Source organism: Diceros bicornis, chromosome 10 (genome assembly GCF_020826845.1).
Source record: "Diceros bicornis minor isolate mBicDic1 chromosome 10, mDicBic1.mat.cur, whole genome shotgun sequence".
NCBI classification, from domain to species: Eukaryota; Metazoa; Chordata; class Mammalia; order Perissodactyla; family Rhinocerotidae; genus Diceros; species Diceros bicornis.
In genome coordinates this window covers 80,969,170-80,996,191 of record NC_080749.1, presented here as the reverse complement: position 1 = coordinate 80,996,191, position 27,022 = coordinate 80,969,170, and the positions used below count along the sequence as shown (strand labels likewise).

At 42.3% G+C, this 27,022-nt stretch overlaps 1 protein-coding gene across 5 annotated transcripts in view; it reads left to right on the top strand.

The window, feature by feature from the left end:
* The window catches only part of RAPH1 (Ras association (RalGDS/AF-6) and pleckstrin homology domains 1), a 90,126-nt gene extending 67,092 nt beyond the window's left edge, over positions 1–23,034 (top strand). For 4 of the 5 annotated variants that reach the window (XM_058549659.1, XM_058549661.1, XM_058549662.1 and 1 more), the window contains 7 exons: positions 1,132–1,197; positions 2,504–2,647; positions 3,520–3,630; positions 11,152–11,250; positions 12,268–12,388; positions 15,620–15,762; positions 18,322–23,034. In XM_058549659.1, coding sequence (XP_058405642.1) covers positions 1,132–1,197; positions 2,504–2,647; positions 3,520–3,630; positions 11,152–11,250; positions 12,268–12,388; positions 15,620–15,762; positions 18,322–20,307 — 2,670 coding nt within the window. In that variant the 3' untranslated portion in view covers positions 20,308–23,034. Of the gene's footprint in view, positions 1–1,131; positions 1,198–2,503; positions 2,648–3,519; positions 3,631–11,151; positions 11,251–12,267; positions 12,389–15,619; positions 15,763–17,680; positions 18,290–18,321 lie in introns of those variants that run through there. The other variant, XM_058549663.1, reaches the window with a different exon arrangement.
* The last annotated feature ends 3,988 nt before the right edge of the window (positions 23,035–27,022 follow it).

Genomic DNA, 27,022 nt, shown 5'->3' with positions numbered 1-27,022 from the left:
GTGACTGCAAAACCTCATGGGAGCGTTCCCTACTGCTCAGGTGGAAAGTCTGCTGGGGTCCAGGTGTCAGGCCTCCAAGAGGTCACCAGTCCTGCAGAGGCAGCTGGGGTGAACCCTTGGGGAAGCAGAAGTAACTCCAGGGAGTTACCAGGTTTCTGCTCTCTGTAATCCAGAGCTCTGTTGAACCCAGCTATTTATTTGGTGAGTTTCTCATCCATGGGAAAAGTACTTACATATTTAAGTTTCTTTACTTCAGCCATTTATCTAGGTAACACTTTATTTTTATTTCTTTTTTTATTTTTATTTTTTTAAATCTCAGTAACTTTGATTATAAATGGTTCCACATTCTAATATATGTTACCTTGATTTATTTGGCATCTTTGCTTATTCCAAAATAATGTTTGAGTTAATACTTCCTAATACCCAGAGGTTTTATAAAAATTAGTAGGTGAGAGAATACAACCCCACTCTAAAAAGTAGTGATGAGGAAAAATAGTAGCCGTGTTAGAGGTGTTGAGTAGTTATCCCTCAGACAGCTTACTCAGGACATGTCTTTACTGGATATTTTTAGTGAAGAATGCACATACCAACAGATCTTTTTATGGGTGATTGTGAAAAAATTTTTCATAAGGCTAATAATTAGAAATCAGATTTTAGTTGAGTCAAGCAAATGAGACTATTATCAGAGAATTTTGGATTTCTTCTGTAAAAGCCAGAACGTAGAGAAAATTTTCTGTATGTGGACCAGTTAAACTCAGCATATTTTAAGGAAATTTACCTTACTCATACTTAATAATTTGTAAACCTTTCAGGTCCTGTAAGTGTAGCTTTCATTAGATATACCACAACATGGTTGCCAGCTGTTGCATCTAATATTACCTCAGGATTTGGGGGAGGGCAGTTTTTGGAATAATTCAGGGGAAACGCATAGGTGAGGAGGAGGCCAGTGTTAGGCATTTTAGTGAGGATGCCCATGCACAGGTTGCTTTTCGAAGGAGGGTTCCTCTCCCTCTGCACGGGCAGAAACTGATGCAGAGTTGCTGTGCCTCTAGAAGAAATCATACATGTACCTGTGCCAAGGGAATTATAGAGTAGGTTTATCCTTCAACTTTCATGTATTCGTTTTTCTAGAATTATCTTCTGGGGAAAAAGGAAACAGCTGAGATGGCAGATAGAAACAAAGAAGTGCTGTTGGAGGTATGACTCTTCCCTCCCTTCTCCCCCTTTTCCCTCCTGCACATTATAATATTAAATATGAAGCACCTTTTTGAAGGCAAATATGTTAAGGCTGTGTATTTATAATAGAGTTATAACTAGAGAAGCTTATATTCTTCCATAACCTGACAGAGAGAGTTCAACTGGGTAAACATTAGGCCACTGACAAACCTTTTAAAAACTGTTATTTTGCCAAGCAATATACTAGTGGACTAAAGGGAGTCACGAGCTTTTAGGGGCTGATGAGTGGGAGAAAAGGCTGCTCAATGAAGGATGCGATTGTGCTGTTTTATCTGCTTTTCCAGAGAGATATTTGAGTATAGTTAGCTGTTTACAAACTATTTCAAGCCTTAGCCTTCAATAACTCAAATAATTTTAAAAGTTATAATGATTATTATAAAACAATCCAAACATAATTGAATTTTTGGCTTTTTGGCTTTTGCTGATTTTAGAAAACTAATATCAAAGAAATTAGTATGTTTGAAAACCTGAATAAACTTTTACTTAGCAACAAGGCTATTAGGAAAATGAAGATCAGCACTCAGTTTTTCACAGTGATACTAGCTACAATTAAGAAAAATCCTTTTTGTAAGTCCCAATTTATCTGTACTTTGGAGAGAGAAATTAATTTAGGCTCAAAATGTCCTATGTTAATGTTTAGTGAGGATTTCTGTTTTTCTTTTACCAAATACATGATTCATTTTTAAAATTTAATTTTATCTAAGTATAGACTGGAATTCAAAATTTTGAGTTTGTTTACATTTTACTCAGCCTAGTATTAAATATTTAAAAAATAAATGCCCTCTTTGTTTTAGAATCATATAAATTGATAGTTTTTAAATTGTGAAAGTTTAATCATTCACTTAGCATGTTGCTTTCTTTTAAAATATATTCCTGTTCACCTTGACAGCTAATCTAAATGTGATGTTAATTTGGAGAAAAATCAAGTCTAATGCTTATGTTAGCTCTGACACTTTTATTAAACTTAGTATAGCTATGCTGTTTACAAGTGCATTTAGGTACTGTCATATGCAACTCTGCTGACATTTCACCTTAGTTTCTTCAAAACAGTGTTAGGTAAAAGCTCGTAGGGATTGCCAAAGTACTTCTGAAATAAATCCATATTATGTTGAGAATAGAAAGTTCTAATTGTGGTGCAATGAGCAACATGGTTTTAATACAAAGCCATTTTGGCTTAATTACAGTGTCATGCATTCACAGGGGTAACCACAACTTGTTCTGAGAATCCGAGGATCATATGTCTTTCCAAATCGTCTTCTTACTTTAGGAATGTTTCTGTGGAAGCTCTGTGACTGTGCCAGAAATTGAAGGCGTCCTGTGGCTGAAGGATGATGGCAGGAAGTCCTGGAAGAAGCGTTGCTTTCTCCTGCGGGCATCTGGTATCTACTATGTCCCCAAAGGAAAAGCGAAGGTGTGTCCCTTCTGCCGGCTTCTGAGCTTCCTCATTGTGCGCACTGATTTCAGTTTGTCGTGAATATGCTGACAGGGTTAATCCGGGCTCTGACTTGTTTCAGCTCAGGTGGGACACACAGAATGTTGCTCTGTTTATTGATCCATTATGAAGAAGAGGAAATCTGAAAATGTCCACTCTTTGGTCATTAGTGGGGCCATCTCGATTCACTTGCAAAATTTGAAATCATACTTTTATTTAATATTTTTGGAACTTCTGCCAGAGTAGTTTTTGCTTGTTTTTGTTTGGGGAGAAGAGCTTCGGGGGCTTGTAGGTGTTTCAGCCTTGTTGAGTACTGTGATTCTGCTGAGGGCCCCTTGGTAGTTGTCACTTCTGTGTTTCCTGGGGCCAGCACTGTTTTAAGCTCTTTACAGTATCATCTCGTCCAGTCTTTACCACCATCCTGAGAGGTACAGATTGTTGCCCCTGTTTAACTGGTGAGGAAACCCTGACCTGAGAATCATCGTACTTGAGGTATACGTTGCAGGTGCTGAACTATGACGTTTTCTTGTTCTTTCCAGAGAGTTCTGTTATACTGTGTTGTAGTTAATATACTATACTATATTTAAAGTCTCTTTTAAAATGCCACCCTTTCCAAGCAAGTCAGTGTTCATTGTGAAAGGCGAGGCTGTAAGTAAAATGGACTGCCTTTTTTGTTGCATCATGGGTTAAAGAAGAAACATTTATAGAGAATCTTACTGTCTTGTCTTCTGCAAAGTAGCAATAATTTCTACTTGGTAAAGTTTTGATTCTCAACTAGAAACTGTTACCAGGTATGATGTTTGCTTGTTTACACGACTGTTAATTCAGTCTTTTGTGTGTGTTTATCTTAGGTCTCTCGGGAGCTGGTGTGCTTTCTCCAGCTGGATCATGTCAACGTGTACTATGGACAGGACTATCGGAACAAGTATAAAGCTCCTACAGACTATTGCCTAGTGCTAAAGGTAAACTTGTCTCTCTTTTTAGGAATGTTAATTGGTGTTAGACATAGAGTTGGTTATTGGACGTTTTAGAATAGTTTGGCTCTCCATCAAGTATGCTATTTTTGCTTTTCTCTGTAGGTTTTTAAAGGAATGGTGAGGATGGTAAGGAAAAGAAGCTTGTGCTCTACCACAGCTGACCCTTAGCTCAGTGGCCCTCGTTAGATTGATGCTACTAAGACATGGATACTAGATTATAAGCTTTGAGGCATACTATACAAAATAGATTAGATTATAAATTTGAGGCTTTCATTTAATAGCAGGCTTATTTTAGGAAAACTTAGATCAGAGACAAAAGTGGGACATAGGTATTTTGTGTGTTCTGTTCTTTTCCTTTACTTACTCAGCAGAACCATCAGAGGGCACTGTGCCCAAGTTCAAAGTGGACTGGCTCTCACCTGGTCCAGAAATAATTTTTGTCTCTCTTTTTCCCCCAAACCGTAGCCCTGATAGCCCACCCATGTATTATAACCTGTCTGAGCTGTTCTTAGTGAGTTTGTTTTCCTCCTTTATCCAAACTTTTGAGCTTTTCACACGGATTATATCTGTACTTTTGAGAACTGACATTTTTAGTGAATTTTTAGTAATCATCCATAATTATGGATCTTGATAAAGACAGCATTAAAAAATTCAGGGTAATTATGGATTAATAAATTTTTCTCATTGGCTCTTTCTTAGTAAGCCCTTGGTAACTACTTAGGTCTTAATATCATCGTTTGATTTTGCTTTTCTCTGAGAAGTGTCAGTTGGGTTTGAGGGGGTAGTATTTGTTTAGGGTTTTATGGTTGAGTTTTGATTGCTTTGGTAAAATTAGGTGTATTGTAATGGTAACCCTTCATTAAATAACCCTTTCTTGAAGAATACCACTGTATCACTTAGGCTGTAGTAGCAAATAATTTTTAAAAAGTCGGTACAAAGTAGCTTAATCCAGCAGTTTTCAAAATGAGGTCCAGGGTTTCCTGGGAGTCCCTGAGACCCTGTCAAGGGGTCTATGATGTCAGAGTTACTCTTCTAATAATGCTAAGATGTTATTTGCCTTTTGCACTCTCATTTTCTCACCAATATAGTGGAGTTTTCTAAGAGGTTACATGACATGTGATGATATCTTTGCTGTCTTGGGTAGTGGAAATTTTTTCTGAGTTTTAATTTCTTGTAAGGTGAATATCAAAAGACAGAACCCATATAAATGAAAGTTATTTTGGGGTTTCATAACATGAAGACAATAAGAGTTGGTTATTTCAATGCCACAAGGTTGTCAGTGAGAACCCAAATTCTTTCCATCTTTCCCTGTCCCGTCTTCTGCATACCAGCTCAGAGAATACTGGGAACACTGAGAAAATATTCAGAATACTGAGAGAATACTCGGGCCAGCTCACCTCACAGTCTCAGATGACCCCTGAAGCTCTGGGATCACATGTAGACCCAGCAGCAGAAGAGGGACTATTTCTCCCTGTATTTTTCTTTTTTAAGAGAAAGGAAATATTTCCCAAGAGCTACCAACAGCCCTCGCCTGAGGGTCACTGGCCCGGAGTACATGCTCACTCTTACACCAATCCCTGGCAAGGAACAAAGCCATGTTTTTGGGCTCAGGCTAGTCAGAATTCGCACCCTGAGCTGAGCGGTGGACTTCCAAACAGAGATGGGGCTCTGTCGGGAAGGAGCGGGGGAGGAGGTAATAGCTGTGGGGAAGGCAACCCACAGTGTCTGTTACAGCTAAAATTAATTATGACCACTGACTGTTATTTTATTCCCTTTTGCAGCTCACAGAATTCTTAGGTTAAGAATATTTTTGTTTTAAGGGGATTTTTGTTTGTTTGTTTTTATAATAATGATTTACTTCATATTTCCTTTTAGTAAAGTAGGTTAAGCTAAATTCATATATTGCCAACCTGTATATCAATGTATTGAAATAAAAAAACACCATACCACTAGGTGCAAATAATAGTAAACGTAATGGTCACCACTGAAGAACCAAGGCTGGCAGGCACTGACCGGGGCTCCGGACACGTCAGTCTCACAGTCTGTTTTAGGGTCCCCGTTTTCCAGATGTGGAAACCGAGGTTTAGAGAGATCAGTTTGCCCAAAGCCACACAACTATTAGTATTTAAGGCGTGTCTTTTTTCCTGTGAAGTCGTACTAGATTTTGCCTATGTCAGTGTCTTTATTCTTGAGCATGTGGGTTCTGACAAACAAATGAAACCAAAAAGTGCTGCCACATAGGGTCTACACAGATACAGAGGTACATATTTATAAGGCCTGATCCCTTTTGTCAGCTTCGGGCTGTAATGACTAAGTCTGAGTCCTTCCAGTGAAAAGCAGGATACAGGAAATATATACACACTTGTAGGAAGTAATAAAATACATCGTTTAGTAATTAGTTTTTTTTAAAGGTAAAAAAAATAATAGTGGGAAGAGCTTATTCATGAAATTTGACAGTATAGGAATAAATAGGACGTATGTTGATATATTATCTGAAAGAGGTACACACTTGTTGGGACATGTGTATGCATGTGTAATTAAATAAGTTTCTTAAAGGAAACCTGTGTGGTTTTTTTTCTTTTTGGGGGGGTTTTTTTTGGTTTTTTTTAGATTTTTATTTATTTATTTTTTCCCCCCAAAGCCCCAGTAGATAGTTGTATGTCATAGTTGCACATCGGAAACCTGTGTTTTTAAAAAATATATACCACAATAATTGTTGGAATAGCACTCAGCTTACCCAGATCTAAATTTTCATTCCTAGAGAAATGAGACAAAGTAATTTATTTTAGTACGTGAGGTAGGAAGGAGAAAGCGGTTAGGGTTTAGGGTTGGAATATGTCCATGAACTTCTCCAACACTGGTATTGATAGAGATGTCATGTATGATAATCAGGAAGTGACAAGGAGGGGTGTTGTATAGTCTTATTATTTACCATCTTGCATGTCAGTTGAGAGGGTTAATTTCAAGCCTGTATGTGTCTCCAGAGAATGATGGGTGGTTTACACTCTGATTTCCCTCTGGCACTTGGACTGTGATGTGAGGGCATCACTTGTAGTCACAGAGTTTTAGGAAATAGCTGTCTCAGTCTAATTTTTGACATAAACAGAAAAATAATCTGATAGCTCAATAGTAATCTAGAATTTCTTATTGTATTCTTAGATGTTTTTATGCAATTCTCAGATTTTTTATGTTTTATCAGAGAATGCAAACTTTCCAAATCAACAGCATTTTAAAAGTGAAACGATTACCTTTCTTTCTTAATAGCTGTTCTTTTGTTTTGGGAGCAGTTTCATTATATGTTCTCTGGACTCTAAGAATCTAAATGTTTAGCTTCTGGCTTGTAGCAACGACTTGTTTCCTCCATACTTGCTCTCAGCTCTTGTGGGATTTTAAAAGTGGTAGAATAACATTATGGGGAAAGAGGAGAGAGGCAGCAAACTGGGAAGAAGACGACTTCGCCCCTAACAAGGCAGCAGTGTGACAGAATGGTTAAGAGCCCGCCCTGGGACCAGAGCACTTGGTTCAGATCCCAGTTCTTCCCTGACTGGCGAGCAGCCTGGAGTGCTGTCTTCACTGTCTGTGCCTCCAGTTCTTCTTGGATCGTGGAGATAAAAATATGTAACTCATAGGGTTTCGTGAGGGTGGAATGAGCTAATACCATGAAGTATTGAGCATAATGCCCAGTACATACTAAGTGCTCAGTAAGCGCCACCTTCAATATGGGAACAGGCAGCCTGTTGAGGTGTTGGTGCCTGGACAACCATTGTGAAGGCTACAGAAAGAATGTCTTATTCATTCTTTTTTTTTTGGAAGATTGGCCCTGAGCTAACATCCGTTGCCAATCTTCCTCTTTTTTTTTTTTTTTTTCTTTTTTCTCCTCAAAGCCCCCAGTACATAGTTATATATCCTAGTTGTAGGTCCTTCTAGTTCTTCTGTGTGGGACGCCGCCTCTGCATGGCTTGATGAGCGGTGAGTACGTCCGCCCCCAGAATCCAAGCTGGCAGACCCCAGGCTGCCAAACCCCGGGCCTCTAAAGCGGAAGGTGTGAACTTAACCATTGTGCTACTGGGCCAGCCCGGAATGTCTTATGTGAGAGGTTGGAAAAGAATTTTTGAGATCCTAAGATGAATTTTAAACTAGCAAGTAATCTGCAGATACTCAACTAATCATAGTATTCTTCAGGGTACTATTTGGGTTCCCAGCTTAGAGAGATGTGGAGAGAAGGATAGAGGATCATTTCTCTTTGGTTTTCTCTGATGTCGTGTTGATAAAAACACTCTCTTTGTGTGGAGAACGAATAGAACACACACACACTGTCAGGCAGGACTACTGCTACAGTCGAACACCCAAGTGTGGTGGCCCTGCTCTCGGGAAGTGGAAGGAATCAGTCAAGAATGGTTTGTAAATCACCACAGAGGAAGGGGTTGGTGATGACGCCTGAGTGCCATCCTGTAGCCCCTTGTTGAGGAGTCTGATCCCTGCTCTGTAGTCAGGGCCTCAGTGAAGCAGGAGATGGAGAACAGCTCTTCAAAGCCCTAGCTGGCAACACTGAAGAAAGCTCTTGTTCAGTCAGCCCATTTTATCTTCTACGCGAACTGTGGCCTCTTCTGTTTTGCTCACACTCTATCCCAACACCTACTTGAAGCATCTGGCAAATAGTTCTTGCTCAATAAATAGCTGTTGAATGAATGAATGAGATAAATTCTTCTTCTTCCTTTTATAGAAAAATACATCCTCTACTGGTCCTCCTTTGCTCTTTCAAGATTACTATGGTGGTTTATTATAATGTGACTTAATATGGACAAGGGAACTTATTGTAGCAGAAGGCTGTGGAGCCTATATTATCAGGAGGGAAAACTGTTAGGTATTGTTTTGCTAACCTATTATTCTTTTTTTTTTCTTTATTGTGAAGTTTTTGTTGTACGTTATTGTTTGTCAGTCACCACCATATAAATGCATCCCTTCACCCCTTGTGCCCACCTCCCACTCCCCTTTGCCCCCGGTAACCACCAAATAGTTCTTTCTGTCCGCGTGTTAGTTTATCTTCCACTTATGAGTGAAATCATACGGTGTTTGTCTTGCTCCTTCTGGCTTATTTCGCTTAACATAATACCTTCCAGGCCCATCCATGTTGTTGCAAATGGGACGATTTTGTCTTTTTTTATAGCTGAGTAGTATTCCATTGTATATATATACCATATGTTCTTTATCCATTCATCAGGTCGAGGGACACTTGGGCTGCCTCCATGTCTTGGCTGTAGTGAATAATGCTGCAATGAACATTGGGGTGCATAAGCCTCTTTGGATTGTTGATTTCAGGTTCGTTGGATAGATTCCCAGTAGTGGGATAGCTGGATCATAAGGTATTTCTATTTTTAATTTTTTGAGGAATCTCCATACCGTTTTCCATAGAGGCTGTGCCAGTTTGCATTTCTACCCAGCAGTGAATGAGGGTTCCGGTTTCTCCACAGCCTCTCCAGCATGTGTTGTTTTTTGTCTTGGTGATTATAGCCATTCTAACGGGTGTAAGATGATATCTTAGTGTGGTTTTGATTTGCATTTCCCTGATGATTAGTGATGTTGAACATCTTTTCATGTGCCTATTGGCCATCTGTATATCTTCTTTGGAGAAGTGTCCGTTCGTTTCCTCTGCCCATTTTTTGATTGAGTTGTTTGTTTTTTTGTTGTTCAGTTGTGTAAGTTCTTTATATATTGTGGAGATTAATGCCTTGTTGGATGTATGGTTTGCAAATATTTTTTCCCACCTGGTGGGTTGCCTATTCATTTTGATCTTGGTTTCGTTTGTCTTGTAGAAGTTCTTTAATCTGATGAAGTCCCTCTTGTTTATTTTCTCTCTTGTTTCCCTTGTCTGAGTAGACATGGAATTCGAAAAGATCCCTTTATGACTGATGACGAATAGTGTACTGCCTATATTTTCTTCCAGGAATTTTATAGTTTCAGGTCTCACCTTCAGGTCTTTTATCCATTTTGAGTTAATTTTTGTGTCTGGCGAAAGAAGATGGTCTACTTTCATGCTTTTGCAAGTGGCTGTCCAGTTTTCCCAGCACCATTTATTGAAGAGACTTTCTTTTCTCCATTGTATTTTCTTAGCTCCTTTGTTGAAGATTAGCTGCCCCTAGATCTGAGGTTTTATTTCTGGACTTTCAATTGTGTTCCATTGATCTGTGTGTCTGTTTTTGTGCCAGTACCATGCTGTTTTGATTACTATTGCTTTGTAGTATGTTTTGAAGGCAGGGATTGTGATGCCTCTAGCTTTGTTCTTTTTTCTCAGGATTGCTTTAGCTTTCCCTACCCTCTTATTCTTGAGGGTTTATTGTTTAAAACTTTGTAACCTTCCATAACTAAATTGGTATTGGTATTAAATGTTTTATCATGGGAGCTTTGTAAAGCAATGAGTAAAATAGAATAGAATAAATGGGCTTGCATTTCTCTCACTGTAGACCAGAGGGAGTGACCTTTCACAATACAGAGACATAACTTGAACTGGTGGCCATCTATTCCTGCTGCATTGAGAACTTAGTAAGATTGCTTATTTAATTGATCTGACTGGTTTCCACAACAAACCAATGTGATTAGAGAATTTTTAAAGCCTCTTTCTTATCATTAAACATAAATTTACATATTTCTGCAGGTAAAATATTGTCATTATTTTTTTATTTTCCAGAATAAGTGAAAAGAGAAGTAGTAATTAACAGTCATTACATCCAGAACCAAGTGTGATTTAGAGTTTTTCTTCCTAGGGACCTAGTGGTTGTGGCCCAGTGGAGTTAAAATACCTTAAGTCTGTTCTAACACTTGCATTTTGAGCCAAGGTCAAGTCGGTCACCTCGCATCCAAGGCTCAACTGAGGAGTTTTCAACTGAAAACTCAGTCTGAGGATGCAGTTGACAAGCTGCTCATTCCCTGGAGGGCATCTGCTCTGGGTGCACCCAGCAGAGCTGTCTCAGCCCTCGGCAAGGAGCCCTGCTGCAGCTGTGTGAGCGCCCACCTGCGTCCCAGGTGCTTGGCCTGCACTTCGTCCACCCCGCCCGTTGTTCACCTCCAGAGGAGCACTGGGAGCGCGACCGAGACTCTTGTTTGGAGTCTTTTGAACCCATGATTTCAGTGGATTCAAAGTAAAATCAAACATTCTCTGCCCTTTTCATAGTCTTATAGATTTAAGAATTCTACTGACTTTGCTAACCTTGATGGACTTTGTTTCTTTGAAATACAGAAGACGTATTTGGGAATTTCTTATCATGTGAAGGATTTTTTTAACTTGGACATCTTGACCTAAAATTTAACACACGTTTCTTTGTAGCTTATTTTGTAAAAAATACTTATGGGTCGTTTTATTTGGGCTTATGGCCATGTAAGAGAGAGAAATTATTTGGCCATTACTCTGATGGCCTGTAACTTGCCTGTCAGGATATGCTGAAGCTTGGATAGCGTTTATTTCTCCTAGTTCTCCAGCGGACTTAGTTGGCTTTTGCTCTAATGTTGCAGCATCCACAGATCCAGAAGAAATCTCAGTACATCAAGTACCTTTGTTGTGACGATGTGAGGACCCTGCACCAGTGGGTCAATGGCATCCGCATCGCAAAGGTGGGCTTTCTTTGGTTGGATGCTGGAACAACGAGGTGTTGAATGATATGGCTTTGGTTGTCATGACAATTATTCTGATCGTTTCATGTTCATGATTTGCCAATGTCTAGTTTTCTTAGGCCTAAGTTTCATGTTTTAAATGTTGTTTTTCCTTGATGATGGGGATAAACTTTTAACAGTTCGTATCCAAGGAATAATCTGCTGGTAAAGCTTGTGTAGCATCAAAGTGATTTATTTTGGCTTTGGAGAACACATTATATGATTGTTACATAGCAGAGTTTAGCCTAAACAAAAAGAAATTTTTAAAAAATTAAATTGCCTTGGGATGGGGAAAGGGATGAATAGGTGGAGCACAGAGGATTTTTAGGGATGTGAAAATATTCCTAGTCTGCATGATACGACAGTGGTGGATATATGATCATTATACATTTGTCCCAACCCATAGGATGTTCACCACCAAGAGTGAACCTAAGGTAACTGTGGACTTTGAGTGATGTGATGTGTCAGTGTAGGTTCATTGACTATAACAGATGTGGACAGTAGAGGAAGCTGTGCATGTTTAGGGGCTGGGGGTATATGGGAAATGTCTGTACCTTCCTCAGTTTTGCTGTGAACCTAAAACTGCTCTAAAAAAAAAGTCTTAAAAAAATTTTTAAGGACATCTTAAAGATGATTATACATAACGCTTGAATGAATATTTATGCCTACTAAGTAATGGAAAATAAAATTTATTATAGCCATAAAATCAAAGTTGCTTTAGGAATAACTGAAAAAAATCTTTATATTGATAATGAACATAATCAGAATCAAGTGTTAACTTCTTGCTGCCTTTCTGAAAATGAGGAAAAATAAGAGTAGATTATAACTTACTGGTGTTAAAAGAATTTTTGAAGTATTATAGGTATTAATTTTAATACAAACTGTGAATCAGTCTAGAGAAATGTGTCCCCTGTTCCTACCCCATCCATGTTATACCCAGTAAAGTTCAGATGTCATCATTTCCTGCCTTCTGTTTAGTACGGGAAGCAGCTCTACATGAACTATCAAGAAGCCTTGAAGAGGACAGAGTCGGCTTATGATTGGACTTCTTTATCCAGCTCCAGCATTAAATCAGGATCCAGTTCTTCCAGCATCCCAGGTAGTCTGAATGCCAAGCACTGTTTACTGCCAATACGAAGGGCTCACTCTAGAGACTGACAGTAGACCTGATTACCGCAGCGTGATTTTTAAAAACCAGAGCCATACCTAATTTCTAAATTATAATCAATAGGTGTATGTGCTTTTTTGTTGTCGTTAGAGGGGATAACATCATGGGCTAGTTCACAAACATGTTTGAAATTAAAAACCATTATGTAGAGTTGTAAAGCCAGGAGTTTTGTTATATAAAGTTTATTTAAAACTCAATCATACTACTGAAAAACAACTGTTGATGCATAATTGGGGATCGAAAGTTACTTGGAGAGCTTCTCTGTGCTCAGAATCCATGATGAAACTGCCCGCCTTCCCCACACGTTTCCTGACATTTCACTAGAGTGGAAATAACTAGAATTAGCTCAGTGTCAGTTAAGGAAGCTGTTTACATCATCAAACTTTCTAAAGTTTTCAGAGGAAATCAGTGATACTCAAAAGGTGCTTATTTTCAGATTCCCACATCCTAACAAGTACGCTGTGATCACATTTTCAGATAAAGGTTTCTTTCCCTTCAAAATGTTCCATAAATGATATCTGGATCGTCTAAAAGCAGAATTTTTTCTTTGTTCTGAGATCACATGTTATGAAAGGAATAATTACTTTAAGAAGTATTTGATTAAAAAGCTGTATGATGTGATTTCCTCCCTAAATAAGAAAAACACAAATTTAGAATGTGTATTTCGTGGGTTAGCATATATACATATATTTCCTAGTTTTGTCCATTGGGAGGGGCTAGGAGCAGTGACCCCCAGTAGCAATAATAATGACCACCTAGATCTTGGTTTCTAATACCATTCTCAAAAAAAAAAAAAAAAAAAAAGGGAACCAGGCCTCTTGGGGGAAATGGCTGATTGTAGGGCTATGGTAGAGAAACTAGAAGATGAGCCTGGAGCATCTTGTAATGCCAGAAATGAAGGAAATGCTCCAGAAAACACAAGGATGGGAGTATGGAAAAGGGGCACAGGAGGCAACCTGAGAGCGTCCAATGGCCAAAGCTGGAACCATTTGAGCAACAAAATAACAAGATTATAACGGAAATTATAAAACAGCCATCAGTCCATAATGATGTAAATTATTGAATAAATAAATGAGGAAGAAGAGACAAATCTTGCATACAGAAGATTTTTCAGTGATTCATGCAGACACTCTACCCTCAGAAGGTGGAGCTTAACTGCCCCCTTAAGTGTGGCCTGTGCAGGGGGGCTCACTTCCAAAGAGCACAGTGGGGGCAGTAACTTTACAGTGGTGACACCTCACAAATCACCTCGGCCAAGTGATCAAGGTCAGCATCATGGTAGTGTTACACCGATAGCATGTACCCTTGATACAATGTGATGAGACTGGCATTTTCCCTCTCCTGGTCTTCCTCCCCAAATCCCATAACCTCGGTCTAATCAAGAGAAAAATATCAGACAAATCAAAAGCAAGGAAAGTCTGAGAAACTTTCATAGGAGACATGACAGCCAACTGTAATGTGGGATCCTGGATCAGAAAATGGACATTATGGAAAACTAGTGAAATCTGAATAAAGTGTAGGGTGTAGTTAATAGTAATGTATCAATGTCGGTTCCTTAGTTGTGACAAATGTACCATAGTAATGTAACATGTTAATAACGAGGTAAACTGGGTCCTAGGTATGCAGGAACTCTGTGCTAACTTTGCAACTTTTCTGTAAATCTTAAACTATTCTAAAATGAAACATTTATTAAAATAGGAAGAAACCTATGAGATAATAGATTAGGAAAGGCAAATTAACAGTATGTTGCAAGTAGGATTTAAGAAAAAAAATTAAGGGAAAGACTGAGAAACAAGATACATAATATTTATTAAAATTTGTATAGCAGGTAGCAATTCAAGTTCTTCCACAAATTATTTTATGAAGTGGCCTGGTGCCTTTTCCTGCTCCAGCACCGTCTGTCCATATACAGTGTGTAAAGTATTAGGCAGACTTTTTAATGTAAATCATAAAATCATATTCGTTCATGCTGAGGAGAGTTCAAGGATTCATGTGTTCCAGCCTCTTATAAGCTGTTGTCCTTAGATACTAATTAAATAGGGATGAAGCTGTAACTTTTAAAAACCACTCAGCTACTGAATGATCAAGACAGAAGAAAATAAAGTAGGTTTTATCTGATGTTGCTTATATTTTTGCCCTGAGGATATCTTAACTTTATCCAACCATTATCCATAATAGTTTGTGGCTGTTATCTCTGCACTGCTCTGGCTAACTTGGCTGGACTTGCTAAATATTGCAAGCTCGTAATCCCAGAGTGATTGGATGGGACTGGCTTTAACATTTGCATCTCTACCAGGTGCCAGGCATTGAGTTAGGTGCTTCCGCATGGTTCTCACCTGACTTGGAGTCCAGTGAAATAATCTTCCCAGTTCCTTCTCCCTGGATGTCAATTGAAGATGCACTGTATCCTCAGCAGTTCCCAGCTCCTTTGAAGATATTTTCATGCCTTGTGGGGGCCTACAGTGGGGCTGCTACCTTGTGGTGCCAATACCTGAATCCTAGAAAAAACACTTCTCACTTGGGAGTGAAATTCTAAGTGCTGTTTGTTGCTGGGATAAAGGAAGTAATCATCATGTATAGATCTGAATTCATAAGTGAGAACTCTCTGGGATGGCCAGGAGCCAGGGGTATATAAGAAGATGGATTCTCAATGTAGTGAAGACACGATTGAAAAAAAAAAATCACTCCTCTTTGATGGTTCATTAATTCTCTTATTTGCTAGGAATTGATTTCTTACAAGATGGGTTGTCAGGATACCAATAATGTTATATGAACCTTTTATTGTAATTATCAGTCTCTCGTAGTGAACTATTTAAAAAGAATTGAAATTTCCTATTAGCCTTAAGATAAGAGAAGTTTTCTTTTGTGTGTGTGTGAGGAAGATCAGCCGTGAGCTAAGATCCATGCCAATCCTCCTCTTTTTTTTTCGCTGAGGAGGACCAGCTCTGAGCTAACATTTATTGCCAATCCTCCTCAAGATAAGGGAAATTTTCTAGTGGAAAATACCGGCTGTGTTTACATGAAATGAGTTGAGTAAAATTAACTTGTTGCTGTTTCTACATGGCATCTGGTTTTGTGTAAAAGATCTGTCTAAATGTACATATTCACACTGTCAGAATACTGACTTACTTGATCCTATTTTTGAAAATCTATTTTGAACAGAGTCTCAGTCAAATCACTCTAATCAGTCTGATAGTGGAGTGTCTGACACGCAGCCGGCAGGCCACGCCCGCTCCCAGAGCGTCGTGAGCTCCATCTTCTCTGAGGCCTGGAAACGGGGCACACAGTTGGAAGAGTCCAGCAAGGTAACACACCTGTGTTAATTTATACAGAAACCCCTGTGGTGTTCCACGGGTTTAGTTTGTTGCTCTTTTGTTCCTTTATCAGGAGTCTTTCTTGGTCCACTTTCAGTATTCTTTCTTTCACTTCCCTCAGAATGGGCTCTAATGACCTAAGATCTAAAAAAAACCTGGCAGGTTAATTCCTTTATCAGTGGCTCAGAATATCAAGAAATAACCATTTTTTCCTTTCTACCCTTAATTAATTTGGATGGAGCAACACCATTTAGTGCCAATGCCCTAATTTTGTTCCATAGGAGCTGCTAATGGTTGATTATTTCTTTATTCATTATTAATTTAACTCATTCAGACTCATTCCTTTATCTTTTATGCTTTTTGGCATTTCTCTGCACTTGAATTTTCTCAAATTATAGTTTATGTGGAAGACTAAATTCAAATTAATCTCCTTAAAATTTTGGATCCCTGAGCCTTGCATAGTAGACTGTTCAGTGATACTGAAGGACGAGTATACTTATTGCAAGGCTATTTAGAAAAATAGGTTTCTTTAGCCTGGTTGAAAGACACTGTATCACATTGCCTCTGAAGTTCTGTGGGAAGGGTGTGTCCCCGCTCTCTCACCCTCAGCAGCCCGAGCTCAGCCATGACCAGGGCACCAGTGGCACCCCCGGCCTGACCATTTTGTTAATGAACAGTTTGATTTTTTTTGTTGTTCTCATGGTCTGGATCACTTATACAAGTACATTCACCAATAAGAATTAAATGGCTATTTTCCCTCAGTTTGTTTATTTGCATATGTGGTTGAATAACTGGCCCTCGGGAGGGTGGAGAAGGCATTAGCAGCCCAGTGTGGGGGTGGAACACTTTTTTTTAGATATAAGTATTTGAAAATTGGTTCTAATGACCTAAATTCTCAAGACAGTGACAGTTGAAGTCGCTTGTCAGAGGCTCAGACTTTTAAGAAAGAATTCTCTCTCCCTTCCCCTACTTAATCCACTTGGATGAGCAGCACTATCTGGTGCTAACCCTCTGGGTATGTTGTGGAGAAGGTTTCCACAATGCAGATATCTAAAGAAGAGCCCTTCACCTTCCTGAGTTTCTGATGGTGTTATCCATGTGTACTCTAAATTAGAAAACTACCCCATGGTTATGAGGAAGGCTGAGGTCCAAGTGTGCTGTGATTGAGCAGCGTAGTCCGTCCTTGCCCCAGTGTCAGAAAGAGCGCAAGCCCTGCGCGCAGCTGGGACGAGTGTTTGAGTCTTGATCCTCCTGTGTGTTTCTTCTCCTGTTACTTCAGTCTCAGGTGCCAAATGAGAAGGCCAGCTCAGCTAAGGTCTGCACCCCTGCAGCAGCCAAGGGAGGGTCAAGTTAAGGTCAGGGGCTGATCTTTGGAAACACATTAACCTGGGTGACTCCTGTAACCAGATCTTGCAGACTAATGCTTTTACTTTGATGTGCAATTTTTAAAGAAACATGTGAAGGTCCTGATGGGCATTAGAACTCAGCCCTGTAATGAGCCTTCCAGTCTACTAACCTAAGCGTTCTCCATGCTAAGTAGAGGTCATTCATAATTGGAAATAAATGATTGTCTGGGATCCTCGCAGTTTGTTCAAAGAGCCTAAAAGACCTACCCAAAATTATTACACCAAGGATCCTTCCTTTGCTCTTTCAAAAGTACTTGAACCACATTCATGCATGAGTAGCTCCATGAAATAAATGACCAGATGTGGTAATTTGGGAGATGCCAAGAGGTGCCCACATGGGCTGGTCAGCAGGGTGTTGGCAAACTCTAGCTCCCATTTCTTGGTACGTTTCCTTTACAAGCCTTCTGAAGTTTCCTCTCATTTTCTTTTGTTTTTTTCTGTATGATATTTTTATGATCTTTTGCTGTAATGTTTATGAAGCATTTCTTTATGTATTTTTCCAGTAAAACAAATGTAAAGACTGCCCCCCCTTTACCTGCATTGCTGGACTTCTGTGCATGTTGGATGCAAGTGTGTGTGTCAAGCTCATTCACGCCTGTGTGATTGTGCACGCCTGCTGCTGTTCTCACACTCACGCGTCAGCTTACTAGCATCCAGAGCCACCCTTGCTCTTCGCGAGGCCCTCCAGCAGGGCTCCTGAACCCCGTGTGGCATCGCATCTGCTTGATGGGGATGCGGTGGTGGACTGAAAGGTGCACTGGAGCCCTGGCATCTCCCTGCCCGGCCGGGCGGGGCCCAGGGCCCAGAAGCCCTCAGGAGAGCCCCCCGGGGGCGGGTGTGTGACACCAGAGGTCAGAGAGCAGCCTGCCCTGCACCATTAAGCAGCTTCTGCAGGACGACCTTTTCCCCAGACTGTCAGGCAGCCTGGTTGTTTGAGAGTGTTGTGGGTAGACGAATGTTCTCTGCACCCCTGGTGCCCCGAGGTCCGGTTTGCCCCTTCCTGACATTGCCCGTCTGCATCGCCACAGCTGCTGCATCCTGCCACCCTGTCCCTGAGGCTTGCTTTTTAGTTGTATACAGTCACGGCGCCCCTGTAACTGTTTTGTCTGTTCTCTCTCTCCCATCCCTTCTCTACTCCTTTTAGGCCAGAATGGAGTCCATGAATCGGCCCTACACGTCACTGATGCCCGCTTCATCCCCACAACCTAAGCTGGTCACCCCCTACGCTGCCTCCCAGCCCTCACCGCCTCTCCCGCCGCCGCCGCCGCCGCCCCCTCCTCCCCCACCACCGCCCCCACCACCGCCCCCTCCTCTGCCCAGCCAGTCTGCACCCTCGGCCGGCTCCGCGGCCCCCACGTTCGTCAAGTACAGCACGATCACCAGGCTGCAGAACGCGTCTCAGCATTCGGGGCCCCTGTTTAAGCCGCCACCGCCCTCGGTGCTGCAGCCTCTGTCCTCCGCCTCACAGTCAGGGAAGCCTCAGATCCTGGTGCCTCCTAACGGGGTTGTGCCCCCGCCTCCGCCGCCACCCCCGCCGCCCACTCCGGGCTCGGCCATGGCCCAGCTGAAACCCGCGCCCTGCGCCCCGTCCCTTCCGCAGTTCGGCCCCCCTGCGCCACCACTGAAGATTCATCACGTTCAGCATGTTACTCCAGCGGCTCCTCCGACAGCCCCCCCACCTCCCGTGCCTGCACCCCTCCCTCCCCAGGCCCCCCCCAAGCCCCTCGTGACCGTGCCCCCGCCAACCAGCACCAAGACTGTGCTACCCCTTGCGATACAAGCTGTGCCACCGACATCTACTCCTCCAGTCCCCCCAGCAAAAAAGCAGCCAGCTTTCCCTGTTTCTCACATCCCTCCCTCTCCCCCCGCCCCTCCCAGTCCAGTACCCCCGCCTACGCTACCCAAGCAGCAGAGCTTCTGTGCAAAACCGCCTCCCTCCCCGCTGTCCCCGGCGCCCTCGGTCGTGAAGCAGATAGCCAGCCAGTTCCCGGCCCCTCCCCCGGGGGAGCCGCAGCCCCTGAAGCCCACCCCAGCGGGTGCGGCGCCGCAGTCCCCTCCTGCCGTGAAGGCCAAACCCAAGTGGCAACCCAGCGCCGTCCCTGTCCCTTCTCCGGAGTTCCCCCCTCCTCCTCCTGAGAGCAGCCTGGTGTTCCCTCCTCCTCCCCCGGTCCCGGCCCCGGCCTCGCCGCCGCCGCCCCCGCCGGCCACACCCGCAGCTGTTCCCGCCCCCGACAAAAGCGGGTCTCCAGGCAAAAAGGCCGCTAAGACGGCCAGCCCCGGGGCGAAGAAGCCGCCCCCGACGCCGCAGCGGAACTCCAGCATCAAGTCCGGCGGCGGCGCCGAGCCCCCCGAGCCCAAGAGGCCCTCGGTGGACAGTCTGGTCAGCAAGTTCGCGGCGCCGGCAGAACCGTCGGGGTCTCCCAGCAAGGAGAGCCCGCCGCCTCCTGCGGCGCCCCCCAAGCCCGGGAAACTCAGTCTCTCCGGAGTGCACCTGCCGGGCGTGCTCCCGGGGGGCGTGTCCGCGAAAGCGCCGGGCCTGGGCGCGCGCGGGAGGGACTCGGGGCCTGAGTTTCCCTCCCCGCCGTCCGACTCGGACTTCCCGCCCCCTCCGCCCGAAGTAGAGCTCCCGCCGCCCCCCGTGGAGATCCCGGCCGTGTTCTCGGGAGGCGCTTCTCCCAAGGTGGCCGTGGTCACCCCGCAGCCGCAGCCGTGGGCCAAGGCGTCCGTGAAGAAGGCCCCGCCGCCCACGCGCCCCAAGCGCAACGACAGCACGCGCCTCACGCGCGCGGAGCCCCCCGAGCAGCCGGCGGCCGCCGTGCCCCCCGCGCCCACCTCGCCCAAGTCCGGCCTCGGTGTCCAGCCCGCCTTCCTGGCCGACCTCAACAGGACCCTGCAGCGGAAGTCCATCACCCGGCACGGCTCCCTCTCCTCCGCCCGAGTGTCCAGGGCGGAGCCCACGGCCACCATGGATGACATGGCGCTGCCCCCGCCGCCCCCCGAGCTGCTTTCTGACCCGCAGAGAGCTGCTTACGGAGGCAGTCACATCTCAGGCTATGCAACCCTGCGGAGAGGGCCCCCTCCGGCACCCCCCAAAAGAGACCAGAACACCAAGCTCTCCCGAGACTGGTGATTTTAGGACTTTATTCCCACGCTAGCTGTCATCAGTCCTCCAGTCAGCTCACCCGATCATCTGTGAATTCAGGTGTTCAGAGCCTCCTGGTCTGACGTCGTCGTTTGGGTCGTGTCCAGCGGTGTGTATGTGTGCGTGTACACACAGCTATACATTGTGTATGTATATGTATACATATATGTATGTGTATATGTATATATATATAGCTGAGAGTGATTCTATTTATTCCTTTTCTCTCCTAATCTGAAAATGGGTTTTGTGTATTTTGGGTGGAAGAGGCATGGAAGGCGATGTGTGTCCTGTCCCTTATGATTTCTATTATCTGTCATGTGGATTGGACCAAACACTTTTAATGAGTTATTTAGAAGGTATTTTATAAGTGTCCATTTGCGGCCTACCTGTGCATGTTGTGTATTATATATTAAGGAATAGATGTATAATGTGCTGATTCTCAGTTTGAGAAGACAACCAGAATGTTGGGTGTATCTGTGGGGCTTTTGTGTTGGTTTTCTCCCCAGCTGGCTGAAGTTAAGAGCTGCTTGACCGACACTTCATGACTGTTCATAAAGGGCACTTTAAATCAGGAAAGTCTCAGCCTCGTAAAACGGGTTAATGGTGCAGTATGGGGCGCCCACAGGCACTCTCTGTACATGGTTGTGCACAGACAGTACCTTCACGGGGCGACTAAACCATGGGAGCCGCAGTCCTGCTGCAGGGGCCCCGCCCGGATCTGGGAGGCATTCTGTCACAGGTAAGCTCTGCCCACAATACATGGATCATTGAGTGCTGGGATCCGGACAGCTTTCTGTCCTTTTCCTGAGCTTCGTGAAGCTTCATGCGTGGCTTCATGATCCTTGCTTTGATTCATTCTAAGAGAATACCCGACATGATACCCTTGGAATGCTCTGTCCCAGTGTGTCTCTGGGTCACCAGTTATTCTCTTATAGTGTGTGCTCGAGGTAGATGTTATTAGATATCTGTAGACAACTGCTCTCTCAAACATAGACATCCTGTGTCTGATACGGTGCATCATTATGGAAAACAAAATCACCTTCTGAAATGCATCTTTATGTGTATTGTTCTCTAGAAGGATGGGTGATTAGAAAAGAGAACAAAACTGGCCCCTGTGCAGCTGTCATTAATCAGGTTATATATGGATTGTAATGTGTAACAGAAAGAATTCATGTAAGTATGGGACTTTCATGGAGGGGGAAAAAAAATGAGGTTGTGGACAGTTTCATCCATAGCTACTGGAGCACACGAGGACCCTTGCTGCTTGTAGCCTGGTTGTGGAGCTGTGACCAGGTCACCAGGTGTTCTGATGGAGTGGTCTAGTCCAGGTACACTAAGTGACATTACGTAACATGCATGTGCAAATTCGTACAACATGGAATCATGCTCTGATGACACACTATAATTCTGTATGCTTCACATTATACTTCATATTGTTTTCTTGTGAATTTTCCTTGGTATATGAGAGAAATGTGTACATCTCATCAATTTATGATGATAAATTGACCATTAGGAATAAAATGCAATCTCAGAGCTGCTCTTAAACCATAGAATAAAAACTAGCCATCCCAGCAATGACAAATGAGCACATCTTGGAGTGAAAGTCTATGCCTGTTGTGAATAAGGGTTACCAAGGAAAAAGTGGGGCAGATAGTAATAACTCAAGCCTAAGTGGAAGCTGTGCTGTGTCCCTGGCCATCCCTGTAACCGGCTCTCCAGGAAGGGCTGCATCAGAGAGAAGATAGTGGCACCTCCCCCCGCCACATCTCCAGGATGTGAGTCAGTACATTCATGTGGTTACAGAGCAATAAGAATATACACCAGTGTGCATTTTTAAAGCCCTGCTTCTTTAAAAGACACTTTGTGGATCTTTCAGTTGTTAACAAAGTTTTGTGTGCTTGATATTCTTATGCTTGTGAAGTGACCTTGAACACATCTGCATTGTTATTCAAGCATGCACACCAACGTGGGTTACGCTTGAGTCCAGATTGCCAGCTCCACTGTGACTCAGGAGTGAAGTCCCTTCCCATCATCTTCTGCCTGCAGCTTTGTATTCTAAAGATCACTCTTATTTGTGGGGTAAAGAGTTACTATGAATCCAATGATAGAAATATGCATCACTAGGATTTTTTGTTGGGGTGGCGGTGGTCTTTTTAAATATGAAAGTGGACAACTTCAGCTTTCCTTGAAGGAAAAGAACAATGCTTCCCCTCCATCTTCCTGCACCCATGATTTGAGCCCTCAGTTACAGCCTTTGTGTTTCCAGTGCGGGATCTGCTGGGACTCCTTGCTCGCGTCAATCCTGATAGCCATCCTGAACCGATACTTTAGTGTCTCCTTTTCCTAAACGAGCAGATGTCCTTTAGAACACTAAGGACACCAAGAAGAGGGCAGGGCCAGAGGAGGGTCCGTGTCACGTCTACCCCAGTCCAGCGGCTTGTGTGACAACAGGCTGTTTCCATTTCTCCAAAGACAGAAAAGGCTATTAATCAACTTAGTTTTTTTCCTTTGTGTGTGAAACAACTGCATCAAAAAAAACCAAAATATTTTAGATTTTACTTTCAGTGTTTTACTCCCTAGTGGGGTTTCCTTTAATTTGAATTTTTGTTGGGATGTGGTTTTGTGGGGGTTTTGAGACTACTCTGGTTTTTTTTTTGTAGCTGTTCTCTTGGTGTTCATGGAAACACCTACTGCCATGTGACACTAGGACTGTGCCTTCTGCTCAGCAGCTCACCCAGCACAGCTGCTTCAGGTCAAAGGGGAAAACCCACAGTTGACTCAGCTGAACTGAAAGGTGAAGAGCACAGATGGACTTGTCCTGCTCCTGAGGACAGTTCAAACAGGTACCTGTTCGAGCTCGTGACGCCCTGAACTGTAATAATTAACTTTGGTAGTTTCAAAATTGATCACCCTATGCTTAAAGTTTTGGCACCAACTCCAAAGGGCAGCAGAGCCTATTCTGTTTGTTAATAAAACAGCCAGCATCAGGCTCATAGGTGGCGACAGGAATATTCACAGCTTGGCTTTGACTACTCAAATAGTCATTGTTTTCCTTAAGCTGCTATCATTCTCACTTAGGAAGAGTGTTCTTAAGGTTTTTACAGATGCCCACTTAATTGTAAATCGGACATTTAAACTTCTGGAACTTTTTAAAATGAGAAAGATTGCTGACTCTTAAAAGTTACAGGAAACGATTTTCATCAGAAAACTTCAAACCAAGTAATGTAGACACGGTGGTCTTACAGTCCTCTAAACAAGGTGCTTCCGCCCGTGCTGGCACATTCTGCTGCGGGCTTCTAACCATCTTGAAAGTCCCCCTCTGTGTAATTAAGTTGACTTGCCACTGAAGCCAATGCTGAGTCTATCAGAATGTTCATCTAAACAAGATTAGGGGATCATGAATAATAATTCAGTAGAGTGACAACTCTGAGATCAGGGTTAACAGGAGCCGTGCGTCCAGGTAGAGTTTCAGAAGCTGCTATTCGGGGAGAACAGAACTGCTAGTAGGCTTGTGTCAAGGATGCAAGGTTATAAATTAGCCTGAAAAAATTTTCAGGTAATGGTGTGATTGGTTTGATTTGACTATCAGGTCCCCAACAGAAACTTTTGTCATCTTTTTTCCTAAGCTAAAAGCAATTTTGTTACAAACAAGGTGATTTTCAACAACTAAAAAACCTTTTCCTAGTTTTATATGTCATACCAAACTTTTTTATATACTTTCAGAGTTAACAAATTATAACTGATGTAATCTCAACAGGTATTCAAGTTGAGATGAATTAAACCTGTATGACCCTGTATGATTACAGGTGTAATGACCTGCTTTAAGTAAAACAGGTATAACAATTTGGTTTTATACACTTGATGAGGATGTCTGTTTCTAAACATGACTTCAGGTTACAAGCGCTTTTGGGCACTGTGAGTCTTGTTTTATCCACTTCACATCATTTGCATAACGTAGGTTGTCCCAAACCCTGTAGGACTACGTGATGACTCAGAGTTGAGATCTGCTCCCCAGAGAGATGCAAGGAGAACAGAATTACATATCCCACTATCTTTTAAGATTTATTTTCCTTTAAAAATTCAATAGAACATTTCTCCACTTTTCCCAGTCTATCCCTCAAACTAAACAAGAGCTCAGTTCTTAATTGTGCCATTGGAAGGTCTATATGTAAAAGAAATCTGAAATTTAGCTGTAGAATAAACTTGCTGAATAAAAACAAGCAAAACAATATAAATACTTGAAGGAAAAAACCTCCAATTGGTTTGCTCTTTGCTTGTTGAAGCAGTGAACCATTTAGAAGAGAAAACAGGATCTGCTCTAATCCCCAGTGCCTTGAAATCTTTTGGAGGAATAGCATAAAGAAAAAAAAAACCCAGCAAGCGAAGTCTGAGGTGCTAATGAAAGAGAAGGAGGTATTGCTAGTTTGCGCAGAAAAAGAACAAGGGACTGTCTCACAGGAGATGCTTCATCTACCTACACGGCGTCTGGCTGCTTTCTACCAAAGACACTGAGAGAAGGGGGTCGAGTCAGGGTGACAGCGACCACTGCATGGTTAGCAGATGGCTAAATTCAGGATGGAGGACGCTGATCACGATGGCTGCTAATACCAAGCTTGTAACTGTGGAAACCACCTCTTCCAGGCAGAACATGCCTGCAGCACTTAAGGGAAAAATAACCTTTGCCTTTGGGAGCTGTCCATTGTTTGTTAAATTTATTGTAACCTAATACCAAAAACTGCCATTTTTGATGATTCCCACGTCGTATATTTTTTCTCAACTTGTAAATAATCCCTCCTAGAAAATAAGCATTAACTGGAATGTTTCACGATTTTGCTTTATTTTATTATCAGCCACTAGTGAACTCCTTTTATAGATATGTACATTTAAAATATCATTAGCTTGTGCTAAATGGTGTAAAAACATTGTTTACTGTTTTAAAGGAAAATTGCACATTATATTTAACTGGGATTACTCCCTCTCTTACCTTTTCTTTAAAAAATGGAGTCAAGGCTCACACTGACATCTAGGCTGTGGGAGCTTTGCCATAAATAGATACAATGTAGGAATACTTTTTTTTGAGCATGAAAAAGAAGGCAAAAGGAACTGCATTATGAAGTACCCGATAGGGGACACTGTTCAAAGGATCGCACCCAGCTCGCCTGGTAAAGATGAAGCTCCCATGTTTCTTTCAGCTTTGTCGCTGTTCTTTTCTTCTGCTTCAGTGTGCGCTCTCATTTCATGACGTGCCTTGCTCCCTGATTGTGCAAACCTATCTATATAGAGATATATACGAGAGAGATATATTCAGTACTACTGACGATGTTTTTGTTCTACTGCTGGATTAAGTTATTTTCCAAGTTATTCTTGCCAGTTCCTGTCAGTGAACTATTGTAATGGCTTAGGACAGTAGTCACACAGTCAGTGTAAACTTTGTTTTTCAGTTATGAGTTTTCATTATGTCAGCTTACCCAATCCTTAATAAAAAGAATACATAGATTTCATTGAAACATGGGGACTCGACTGTTTGTGGATCGGCACCATTGAGAACCTGGTTTTGCTGTTGATGTTGGGGTCCCAAAAAGACAGGCTGTGCAGTAAGAACAAACTGTGAAGGTAAATAAACTACAGTGTGGTGCATTCAACTGGTTAACCTTTAAGTAATGAACAGACTAGGGAGCTCTGGTCATTAAATACATTAGCAATTAAAAAATGATAACAACTTTTAAGATTTCTTTCTTTAAACAAAGTACAACTAAGTACAAACTAGTACCAAAAGGGATTTGTGTGCTGGACCGCCATGACACAGGATGTGTTCACAAGTCACTTTATCATTTACCAAACTGGAGCACAAAACAGAAGCTCTCCTTTTTATCTATCAAAAGAATTTTATGTATTTTGGGGGAAGTGATCAGAAAAACCTCAGGTTCACTTACAGCAAAAATAAGGATAGAAAATAATTATTTAGAGCAGCTATCTAGAGGGGGAAAAAACTTCACTTTACATATCTGAAATTTTTAAGACTTCGGTCATAAAAAGCAGCGCCTGGTGTAGAGCAACAGGGAAGGATTCTTGCCCACACATTCAACTGACACGCCATCTGAGAAGAGAGGTGATGACCTACGTAAATATATTCACAAGACACCTGGATATACTCTGTAGGATTTTATTTAGGTCAAGTTCTTAGTACACAGCAACAATTAATTCCAAATACGATTTCAAAATTAAAAAGTGAATGTTCCCCGCCCATCTGGAGGTGGTTGAATGGCACACACAAGAAACATGACTGGCAACAGACTGCTCCCTCGCATCTTCCTGCATGGTGTTCCCTCAACTCCTAACATAGCCTCCCTCCGGGAGCTCAAAGTACAACTGGCCAGATCACAAATTGTTTACATTCCTTTTTGTAAACCATTTTGTTAAGAAAAAAGATGCATGGACACAAAATATGATAAAATCTGCTTTTCCATAGATTCTGAAGTTGCAAAAGACATTTCCATTTTAATGTGAAAATAAGCTTTTTGTTTTTTTGTTTTCTTTTTTTACAAAAACCCTCAAGATATTTAGCAAGGATCATCTATACACAGCTAGGCCCTGTCATTTCATTAATCAATTTTTAAAAGAATTATGAGATTCTCAATAAGAAATAGGAACAAAGACCAGCATAAAGTAAAGGTAGGGTCATGCACACAACGCCTCCGCTGAG